The sequence below is a fragment of the Aythya marila genome (genome assembly GCF_965140915.1).
Source record: "Aythya marila genome assembly, chromosome: 2".
Classification (NCBI taxonomy): domain Eukaryota; kingdom Metazoa; phylum Chordata; class Aves; order Anseriformes; family Anatidae; genus Aythya; species Aythya marila.
The window spans coordinates 45,004,090-45,015,997 of NC_139043.1; the positions used below are offsets into that span (position 1 = coordinate 45,004,090).

Sequence of the window (11,908 nt, forward strand, 5' to 3'; positions counted from 1 at the left end):
TTTTAAGAAGATCTGTTCATTACATTGACTGCTTATGACCTTTTACTTATTAAATAAATAAATGCATTAACCAACATCATTGTTGCAAATGTAAAGTCATAATAAATGTAATTCAAGATTGTCTCTTGCAAAATTTATGCATCAAAACACCGTTCTGTTTGCAAAAGAGTGCAAAATTAGAGTGCATCATGCTTGAGTGATGCAACTAAGCTAAAAGCTGGTATTTACAATCAAGAAGTGTGCATATGGTGTGAGCACATTAACTTGAAAGCTTTGTGTCTGTTGTTGGTGAGTCTCAAAAAACAAATTTGGAAAAAAAAAGAAAAGAATTGCATGGCAGATAATATCTGATTTATTTAGTAATGCTTGTTCTTACAGGCTGTTCACATTAAGTAACTAGAAAGAGCAACAAATTTAATTTTTGCATGTTTGACCTCGGACACAATTTGTTTTCAGGCACATATTTAAAATCTTATTAAGAATTAAGTAAAAACAAACAATAAGGTTGATATCTGTGTACGGTCTAATGCGTCTGCTGAGAAATCTAACTTATCCTGCCTCTTGAAAAGGAAGAGTACATGTGAGTGTTATCATTATGGATTTTCATTGAAAACTGAATTCCACTTACTCAAATTTCAATTTAGACTAGGCCAGGGATCAAAATAATGCTGAAAAATAATAATTCCTTCTAAGCTAGAATCTTTGTTATTTAGCATTAAAACTTCAATGTGTTCATGCTATGCCACATAAAATAGTAAAATTAAAATTTCCTGAGTAGCTTGCCACTAGTGCTGACAAGAAAAGCAGCACTGTTTGCTGAGTTAGCATGGCAGTTGTCTGTGTGAATTTAGCCAGGAAAGATGATAGCAAGCCATTTTAACTCAGTTGTTTCACCCTTTCAGAGGGTTTTTAAACTCCAAATTCTATCTTGAACTAAGTAGCACCAGTTTTGTTTACCGGGACACGCTTTGAGTCTTCTCTTAAATTAATGGTTTCGATCTAATCAAAATACATTTCACTGATGCTTCAACCTCAAAGCTAATGAGAGCGTAGTTCACCTTAGATAATATTTTTATCCTCTAGCTTTATAGTTTATAGTATGCAGCACAAGTCTTGAAATTTCTCAAATTCTCACTGCTTCTTTGTTGTGCTTTTAACAGGTTGCTGTATTTTACAGAGCCAGTCCCCGACATAAATTAAAAATTATAAAGGTATGTCTCAGTAGAGACTAGAGTGCTGGACAGCGACTACTGGTACTGTTTGTAGTGTCTTCTCTTAAACTACATTGTGGTGCAGTGTGTCTAGATGAGACCAGAAATATGAATGGTTTGAAAGTGAAGTGTATTTGAAAATATTACTTGAAAAAGTATATAATGTCCACAAAGGATATGCAACTGCTGGGGGTCAACATCAGCTTTCCTGGATGTTGGGAGCTGAGACTGTGTCACATTGCAGTTGAGTTGACTATAAGAACTTGAGAGCCATATTTCTGCTACTTCTCAGAACAGGATAAAAGGGCATGAATTTCAAGTCATGTCTGAGGTAATGCTTCTGTTCAGAAGCTTAGAAACAAAGCTAACAAAGAGTGACATGCTCAGTATAACAATTGGAAAAGCAACAATAAAGAGAAGGAAGTAAAACATTATGAGACTGTTGGAATATTTTTGAGAATTATCAGAGGATGATAACATTAACATATAAATATAGTATCATTCTCTCTATAGCTCTGTTTTCTCTTAAATGCAGCTTTTATATACTTTCAAATCTAGATTGTGTGAATATATGAACTAAAATTTAACCTAAAATCTTGTATAAAAAAATCCATCACGATACAAACATACGTTTTTATTTTTTTTTTTAGGATTTTATAATGGAATTATAAAAAACAGGGGGGGAAACAGCTAAATGCTTGTGTCTAGAACAGTTGTATAGCACTATCTAAATTCTTTTTCCTTTCTTTAGTCCCTGCAAAATAATGGCGCAGTAGTAGCTATGACAGGAGATGGAGTGAATGATGCTGTTGCTCTGAAGGCTGCAGATATTGGTGTAGCAATGGGACAAACTGGAACAGATGTTTGTAAAGAGGCAGCAGATATGATCCTCGTGGATGATGATTTTCAGACAATAATGTAGGTGGCATTTATGTAGATACATTGTGCTATGCAGTTTTAATGAAACTTTCCCTAGTGAATGAAAGAGTGTTTTTTTGCAGTAGAGTATACTTGGCCTCTGTATTAGAAATCACTCATTACTGCTGTAATTCTCAATTTGTTAGACAAGTTGTGACATATGGTAGAGGTTAAAAAGATGGCTTGTACGAATTTCATTCTGGTGCAGTAAGAATACATGGTCTTCTGAAATCATGATGTATTTCTATGATTTTTGTAAAGTGTGTGTGTTATGTTTGTTTTGTTTCTTTTTAAATTATCTACCTTGACTCAGAAGGCCTCATCAGGGAAGGTGGTGTATTTTAAAACACAAGGGGGAAATTTTAGTATTGACATTTAATTTTGAAAGTTTAGTTAAGCAGGCCAGAATAAGAACCATTGTGTTTGATCTTATAGTGAAGTACAATGACTGTAAAGGTAAAGAACGTCAACTCCAGTTGTTTCTTGACACTTGCATTTCTGATTAAAATAACAGAAATGACAAACTTTTTTGGTTTGTTTTAAGCTTTTTGGCAGTAGCCTTATTTGTCAAGTGGTGTAATCTTTGGTTTTTAATTGCAGGTCTGCAATTGAAGAGGGTAAAGGAATTTATAATAACATAAAAAATTTTGTTAGATTTCAACTGAGCACGTAAGTCTAAAACATCTTTGATATTGGATGGTTCTAACTACATCATGAAGCAGATGCTGTATAAATTCACACAAACATTTTAGATTTTACATAGTATGCTGATACACTGCACTGGAAATACCAGTGGTCATAACTGCAAAAGATTTCCAGGACTGAATTTTCAGTGTTTTGCACTTCATGGCCTGTTTCATTTTTAAAGAACCAGAAAATAGTGCAACAAAGAGACCTCTAACTTTGTTCTTCCTATTAAGATGTGAAAAGTCAGTAACAGGGGATGAAGAATAACAGGATAGCTCTGCCTTAGGGCTCGTTTAAAGGAGAAGTGGGTAGTTCCCTCCTTAACCAGAAGATGTATATCAACCAGAGAAAATGAGGGAAACGGGAGGTCAGTTTCTGTGTAATCCATATACTGCTTTGTGGAGTGAGTTCTGTGAAACTGACTTCCTTTTTTTGCATATAAGGATCCCTATGGATCTGTGGTGCTGCCTGAATTATCTGCATATAAGATGAGTTTACGAAGCTTCACTTCAAAATGTATTGAGTCTATCTTATTGAATTAGGATTCAGGAAAGTGGTTTTCTTCTTCACTGTGTTGTTAGTGAACTTTTTTGAAGCCATTTTAGGAGTGGTTGACCAAAGTTTTAAAAATTAAAAACAAAACCAAAAAAAATCTATCAAAGAAAATCCACAGAAAATATACATCACCAACCTCTTAAAACTTGCCTATAAACTGTAAGAAGAGTTGCATACTTTCCATCTTGTATGGTGTCCTGAACTGGTAGGAGATTTAGTCTGCTTCTGAAAAATCATGAAGCATAGATATTTTAGGGAAGTGTGCATGCCTGCTAGCCTTGGGAATAGTAGCCTTAGGTTTCTCATGAATGAGTTACCCTTTTTTCTGCCTCTCTTTGTAGGGAGAGCATATGAGGGTTCAGTAGAGTGCCAAATACAGAATTATTGTAAGCTTTGCTCACTTCTTGTTGGATATGAAAACATTTAATCTCGTGCTGAAACCGATTAGTGCATAACTTGTTTAGAGAGGTTTCTGATACCAAGTTTGTAAACAGCTAATCTATTTTCAGTCTTCTGCCTAGCTTCCTCATTTGCTAATGAGCAGTGGTGTGAGTATTTTTAGGGAGTCTGAGTAGTGTGCTTTGATTGATTTGTCAAACTGGTGACAGGTGCACAGTCTGGTTGTGTTTATATCAAAAGTGTCTAAGAAGTTTGTTTTTCAAAACCATGTTTAGAAGTTCTACTTCATGTGCAATAAAAGTATAGGACTCAGTTCCATAGTGAAAAAATCAATTAGTTGAAGGTGAGTGTTAATCTGGAATGCCATTTTAATGTTTGGGAGGTTTTTAAGACATGAACGTGCTGTCTTTTAATTGCTAGAACACCATTTTAACTACAGATTCTAAATGAATTCATCCCTTTCGTACTATGAAATTCAGCAAGGGAAAATGCCGGGTTCTGCACCTGGGACACAGGAATGCCTGACAGAGGTACAGACTGGGAGATCAGTGGAAGGGATCTGAGCATACTGGTCAAGAGCAGGCTCAGCGTGAGCCAGCAGTGTGCCCTGGCAGCCAGGAAGGCAAACTACACGTTAGAGTGCACGAAACACAGCATAGCCAACAGGTCAGAAGAGGTGATTCTCCCACTATATTTAGCGTTGGTGTGGCCATACCTCGAATATTGCATGCAGTTCTGGGCTCTGCAATATAAAAAGGATTTTATGATACTTGAACACGTCTGGAGGATGGCAACAAAGTTAGTAAAAGGGCTGGAAGGCATGTCCTATGAGGAGAGGCTGAGGACATTTGGTCTGTTTAGTTTGCAGAAAAGAAGTCTCAAAGGTGACCTCACTGCTCTCTACAGCTTCCTGAGGAAGGGGAAGCAAAGTTAGGTGCTAATTTCTTCTCCCTAGTAAACAATGACAGGATAATCAGAAAGGGCGCAAAGCTGTGCTGGAGAGGTTCAAACTGGATATTAAGAAAAAATTCTTTACTGTGAGGGTGGTCAAACACTGTCATGGGCTTCCTAGTGAGGTGGTTGGTGCCCAAAGCCTGTCAATGTTCAAGAGGCATTTGGACAATGTCCTCAGTAACAAGCCTTAACTTCTGGTTATCTCTGAAGTGGCCAGGCAGTTGGATTTGATCTCTGAAGGTCCCTTCCAACTATACTAGCCTTTTAAAGTTAGGGTTATGTCAATTGTGATTTAATTTGTCAAAATCTATATCTACTCTTAAATATGTGAAGTTTTGCTTACAAAGCAGTTATCAGTGGATCTTCAGAAATGTTCTGTGCTGACAGTCATAAAAATGGATTCTTTCAACAGGAGTATAGCAGCATTGACTTTAATCTCACTGGCTACATTAATGAACTTTCCTAATCCTCTCAATGCCATGCAGATCTTATGGATTAATATTATTATGGATGGACCTCCAGCTCAAAGGTAAGTAATTACTTACCTTTACTTTAAACTCTGTTAGAGGTCTGTGGTCCCGTTTATTTCAACAAGGAAAAGGGTTGTTTGTAGAAGAAATTCTGTGAAGTGTTAGGCTTCAGTGATATTTTTCTGAAACACAGCAAACATTTTTCTTAGCACTATACTGCAAATATTAGAGTTCAGTGTTCGTTATTTTGGTTTGCTTTAATAGCTAACAATGCTTGGTTGGGGTCACAGCATGGATATGTCTGTGGAACCTGATTGCAGGATACTGGCGTCTCTCTGGGTCCTTCCTCTGACTCTTCACTGCAGATAGATAGTAGGGGATCCCTTAGTTAGGCTGATTAAGGTAGCAGAAATGAGGGTCATTACTGATATAGCAAATTCCTTTAAAAATTGACATCTACTAATTTTGATAATGTCTGATATCACATTTTAGACTTTCAAACTGCAGTGTTAGAGTATTACCTGTTACTAACATTTATAACTCAGTGCTTTGAAGGTGAAAAATCACAAATGCTTGTTTGAATTATGTGATTCTTAGGCTGTACAGAGAAGATGATTTTATTTTTTTTTAACTTGTAAAATCTAGCCTTTATATGGAATCAATTAATTATTTCTGTGATTATAAAAATCTAAGTTGTTGTTTCAATTTTAAGTCTTGGAGTGGAGCCTGTGGATAAAGATGTTATTCAGAAGCCTCCGAGAAATCTGAAGGACAGCATTTTAACTAAAAACCTGATCGTTAAAATACTGGTTTCATCAATAATTATTGTGTGTGGAACACTGTTCGTCTTCTGGAGAGAGGTATGACAAAAACATAAAACTTAAAGTAGTAGCAAACATTTTTAAAAGTCATTTTTATCCTAGCAGATGGGATTTGGAATTTGCATGAACTTTGTTGTAAGATTTATCCATACGTGTTTAATAATAATGAAAATTGAAGGGGATGAATTTCAAAGCAGTAGTTGAAATGAGGAATACAGTTCTATTCCCCAATCTGTTTTACCATGGACTTTTTCAGGACCTAAACATATTTGGAAAGCTTTTGGAAAACTCAAATGGGCGTTAATTGTAAGAAGTCTTATAGCCAGGCTATTATGAAACAGCTATTTGCCTTTCTTTTCCATGTAGAGAAGAAAGTTTTGTGTTTTGTTTTCTTTTTTTTAAACTTCTTATAGTGCCTGCCTAGAATTCTTGGTATTCCATCTGCTCACATAGATGTTTGTTAAGAGTCTTCATTTAATTACAGTTTAGGATTACAAATTCTTTTAAATTACAGGTGTCCAATTCTTGCTGTATGATTTATTAAAATCAGCTTGGGGCAAACAATTGTTTTTGCGTTCATGTATTAGCTAGTCAAACTTGAATTATTGCATTAACTACACTTTGTTGTTGCGGGTTTAAACTAAAGCATGCTGAAACATGCTATTTTTTGTTGGCAGTTACGAGACAATGTAATAACACCTCGGGATACAACCATGACTTTCACCTGTTTTGTATTTTTTGATATGTTCAATGCATTGAGTTCTAGATCTCAGGTAAGTGATTTGTATTGCCATTTACACAGTATTTACAAAAGCAGTATTTTTCTTCTAAGGAGGATCTTGCTGTCTTTGTTTCAAATGTTATCCTGCAGACTTACTTTACGTGTACTATTAAGCTTTGGAGTTAAAAATAATTAAATAATAATAATAATAATAATAATACTATGTAGGATTTCTTAAATCACAGGTAAGTGTTAATTTCCTTAATTTACGATGCAGAACTGGTTGTAATGCTGCTGTCCTCACAGGTGCAAGGAAATTCTATTAAAATCTGAAGTGTGGCAGTCCTTTGTATTGCTACATAGGCTTGTTTTTTTCTTTCCTGAAAATCCTGTCAGTTCAGCAACTTTTTCAGAATCTGAAGCTTTTTTTTTTTTATTTTTTATTTTTTAGCTTGTAACTTTAATGAAAGTGGCTTAAACCATTCTTTCTGTTTATATTTTTGCTCTAAGGAATAAAGGTCTGAAACTTTATGCTAGTTGAAGAAAATACATACTATTGCACTTAGGCTAATTGGCAGTCTGTTTTCTGATATGAAAGTCAGAAAACACGTCCTTCTAGTATTGTGTGCACCTTCTAATGCACTGTATTTGCAGAAAAGTGAGCTCAATAAACAGATCATTGACTGTGAAGACAAGATACGCATTCAGTTTACCATGAAACTAGCCTCTCAAGAACTTGTTGTAGATTATCTTCAAGGTCAACAATATATTTTTACATTTCTGTGAAAGTCCAGATGAAAACACTGTAGTTATGAATATTTTTCTTGTCTAGACAATGGAATTTACACATGTGGTGTGATATATTGTTTATTTTACAGACAAAATCTGTCTTTGAGATTGGACTTTGTAGTAACAAAATGTTTTGCTATGCTGTCCTTGGATCTATAATGGGGCAGTTACTGGTCATTTACTTTCCTCCACTTCAGAAGGTTTTCCAAACAGAAAGCCTGAGCATCTTGGGTAAGAACAGTTTATTTTTAAAAACTGTGTATTAAGGATTAATTTGTAAGTGCATTGGCTGATGGTTGTGGGCATGGCATTTAGGGACATGGTTTATTGGTGGACTTGGTACTAGTAGGCTGGTGGTTGGACTTGGTGATCTTAAGGGTCTCTTCTACCCTCTATCATTCTGTGATTCTCTGAGAGTTCTTTCTGCCTACTTGCATACAGCAGGAATACAAATCCTGCTGACCTGTTTTAAGGGGGGGGCGGAAAATCCTTTTAGATCCTTTGTTTGGAAATCATGATTAAATACGTATTATACACAAGACAGATGATCGCATTCTAAGGTTTCTGAAGTGCTTGTGTATTTTAAGGTTTTTAGTATGAGTATTGATGTGGGCAAAATGAAGCATAGACTTTGGAAAAAAATTTTTTTAAATCTTATGCTTTATTAAATCAACTGCATTTTTGTAGGGTAAAAAGCTATGAGGCTTTTAAGAAGCTATTTAAATACATACTTAGTGCTGTTGGCCTCAGTAAGACTTATGTTTACTGCTGTTGCTGTTTTCTGGAGCTAAAGATAAATTATTGCTATGAAATGCATGTTTTACATAATTCTTTGCCTTTTTAATGTCACTTCTGAGAATCTAAGTATTTTTTCAGTAAAAAGTTAATTATGTTGCTTAGGATTCTTTGCTTTCATAGGTATTCATAAAAATAGTTATGAAATATTCCAAAAGTTTCAAATATTGTGCATGTCCGTGTGATTTGTGCATAAACCAGACAAATAACATGCATAGTTCTGCAAAAATTGGTTCTTGCTTCACTTTATTGTGAAGCAATACCTCAAATTACTTAATAGGGAGGCAATTTGAAGGTCTTGTAAGTCATATTCTTTTGTGAATCTGTCCTAATCTTTAAGTAGCAACTTTTAAAAAGGCTAATTATCTCTTCTAGATTTATTGTTTCTTCTGGGGCTCACTTCCTCTGTGTGCATAGTGACTGAGATCATAAAGAAGTTTGAAAGAAGCAAGGAAAAGATCCAGAAACGTGGAAGTTCTTCTTCGTCGACTTCGTCTTTTCTTGATGTATGATGCATATTGCATTCTTTTTGTTTGCAAACTTAGGGATTGCTGTCTAAAGATGTAGGAGAAAGCAAAACAATATTTGGAGGATTAAGAAATCCTGAGGGCTTTTGACAAGTCCTTTGTTTCACTGGCTAATGATGAACATTCATGTTTCAAGACTGTTCAGAACTTAACTTCCAGCTGTGGGAGTAACAAATGAAATTATGCAACTTTGGTAACGTTTTTCCTCAAACCAATTTACTTTTGAGATTGAACAGGATTTTGTGTGGGGGGGATTTAATTTAAAGAAAGATCTAAGCCCAACTCCCATTTTCTGCACTTAAGAGATATAACTGTGTAAAATTCTTCTCTTAGATATATATATTTTAGTTTGTTTTTATTTAAAACATTGTACTATTTTACTTTTATGGTGGTGGGACTTTGCTACTAATACAAGGATAAAAAAAAAATATTTCAGAGGCATTCCACTGGGTTTAGAGTCTGTCACAAGAGTGCCATATTCTAGCTACTGTATTTATTTACTTTATCCTGCAATGTGTAAGCGGCTCAAGTACCTTGTGCTACAGTTTTTTTGTATCCTGAGTTCTTTTGCACAGGATGTGACCGCTGTCGGATCACTGTTTTTCTTTTCTTTTCTTTTTCTGTGATTGAAAAGCCTATACTGCAATTTGAAGTAAATGTTTGCTTTTCTTAAAAGTGTGGTGTCTCTTTGCTTTAAAAGAAACTGGCATTTACACCAGATTGTCAGGCTTGTTTTGATCATTTCAGATGCTAGCTTTATTTCACATTTTGTTCCATTTTAGCTTACAAATGCCAGAACACTTCAGTGGTTATAAGTAAGTACTATTATTGAAATATTTTTAGTATACTAAATTAGAAAAGGAATGCACTCATTCTCACTCTAATGGCAAAAAATCCCACCCTTGTTTGAAAGAAGCTTATTTTTTCCTTTTGTGCCCCTCCTGTTCTTTCTTCCCATCATAAAAATAAACTGTTTACTTTTAGAGTAACTTAAAATTTTAACCTTCAGAATGCCTTTTTTGTGGCTGGAAAAGTGTTATAGTAGATTGATGTCTCGATATGTTAAAATTAGTTTTTCACATACGATAATGCCTAAATACTCTTAATATTCAGCAATTAGTCTTCTCCCTCAAAATAGACTTGAAGGTGGTGTCATCAGTGTCTTTAGAATAGGACTCTTTATCCTCCTGAGGAAAAATGCAAGGATCAGTCACCCAGGGAATCTTGAAAAGAGGATGTGCAAGATTTCTAGGGGGAGTTGGCGATGGAATGGTGGATCTTTTGTTTCAGTGTGTGGATACACAGCTTTTCACACTGAAGCCTGAAAATAGTGTTTTGTCTTGGTATTAGCTGGGGGACGTGCTGTCAGAAGATGGTCATCCTGTCTCAACCGTTAATGAGGGATTTTAAACGGGCACCAACCAGGATATTTTTGCACATTTCTTTGTGGCTTGCCCCATCTGCCTCGCTCAAAATCTGGAGAGTTCATGAAAAAGAAAGGCACTGGAAATAACACTGGAAAGTGTTATACGAATCTCTCTGCTGATAAGTTATTTATTTTTTCCCCCTGGAGATTTGTAGACTTGGTCAGAAGTGTGGCAGCACACAGGAAATGAGTTCATTTGCTATACAGGATCCACTGAGTCTGCTGTATGCACGCAATTCAGCCGTTGCTCTGGCTGACCCTGTGCCTGCTGAATGTGCACTTATTACCTGAACTACCAATGTGCAGGAGAACTAACAGTGTAAGGGGAAAGACTGTAGCGTATGGCATTCAGCTCTTCTGCAGGCTGCTATATGAACCACCAAGCTAATAGGGCTCAAACAAGATGACTTCATACAGAAATGCTCTTCTCTTCAAGCACAAGTCTAATTTCCAGCAGCTCTGCCTATCAAAAGTTGAACAAATTCGTCAATGTTCTTCCTGTTGGAGTGTCTTTGACAAGTGAAGCCGTAGTACTAATGCATTCAGTATTTCAATGCAATTTCAGAACATTTAAAAGCTCCTTAATAAAATATTTAGAAGTCTTCAGATTCCGGTAAAGACATAATAAAAACTATGACAATGCATGCTGATGAAGAATCTCTTGCGCCAGCCTGGGTTTTGAGAAAGTACAGTTCTGCATTTGGTATTAAAATCCTAGAAATCCAGATATGTAGAGAAGTGCAGATGAATAATGATTTGTTCTTTTAACAAAGAATTCTTATTGCCTAGTCTTTAAACAAATTTTATGAAGCAGCACAAAGTCGTCTCACTTTCTGAATAAGGTATGTCAGCGTAGACAAGATATAAAATTGTGTTTACTGAAGAACAATTCTGCCTTCTTGAAGGATAAGCTTAATTGCATGTAATTCACTTTAAATATGCCAAAGGCAATTTTGCTGTTTTCGTCTGGAAGATGAAACAGTAACGAGCTCAACCTCATTATTTGTAAGAAATGCCTGGACCAGCTGTCTGAATTCCATTGCTGTTTTTTAGATCCATTCCTGATCGTTACCACCTAGCTTGGAGACTTTCTTCAGAGCAATTCAGTCAATGGTGATTTTTTTTTTTTCCTCAAAAATTTCGAAGCATTTATGTGGTGTGAAAATAGCAACCAAGGAATTTAGTTTCTCTTATTAAAGCATGGAATATAGAACATCTAAGTTTTAACTAGCAAGAGCCTTTTATTGTTTGGGGATGTTTTTCTCTCAGGGAAAGATTGCTTCAGTTTTATTTCTTGAGTCATTATAGGTTTTCAGTTTAAATAAACTGTGAATAGTGATCCTAGACTGGCTAATTTTCTTCAGTATACAGAAATGGTATTTCCATTGAGGCATATTTCATTTTACCAGGAGCAAAGAGCTGCTGACTTCTGCACTTAGAACATGTTTCCAGTGGGGTAATCTGTAATCACCAAGTCAGCAGTCCCAAAGGTATTCCCAAAATGCCATGTGATCACAGCAGCCTTTTGATGAAAAAATGAAACATTTGAGTTTTTACTTCAGAACTAATTCAAGAATTTGCTTTCTGGTGTTCCCCCAGCATGGCAGTTGGACCAGTGAAGATCTCCCTTAGAGC

At 35.6% G+C, this 11,908-nt stretch overlaps 1 protein-coding gene across 4 annotated transcripts in view; it reads left to right on the forward strand.

Moving 5' to 3' along the window:
- ATP2C1 (ATPase secretory pathway Ca2+ transporting 1) overlaps nucleotides 1-9,755 on the forward strand; it is a 49,513-nt gene extending 39,758 nt beyond the window's left edge. For 2 of the 4 annotated variants that reach the window (XM_082755455.1, XM_082755456.1), the window contains 8 exons: nucleotides 1,161-1,211; nucleotides 1,963-2,129; nucleotides 2,730-2,798; nucleotides 5,137-5,253; nucleotides 5,907-6,054; nucleotides 6,693-6,788; nucleotides 7,615-7,756; nucleotides 8,696-9,755. In XM_082755455.1, coding sequence (XP_082611581.1) covers nucleotides 1,161-1,211; nucleotides 1,963-2,129; nucleotides 2,730-2,798; nucleotides 5,137-5,253; nucleotides 5,907-6,054; nucleotides 6,693-6,788; nucleotides 7,615-7,756; nucleotides 8,696-8,832 — 927 coding nt within the window. In that variant the 3' untranslated portion in view covers nucleotides 8,833-9,755. The remainder of the gene's footprint in view (nucleotides 1-1,160; nucleotides 1,212-1,962; nucleotides 2,130-2,729; nucleotides 2,799-5,136; nucleotides 5,254-5,906; nucleotides 6,055-6,692; nucleotides 6,789-7,614; nucleotides 7,757-8,695) is intronic. The other 2 variants (XM_082755454.1, XM_082755453.1) reach the window with 1 other exon arrangement.
- The last annotated feature ends 2,153 nt before the right edge of the window (nucleotides 9,756-11,908 follow it).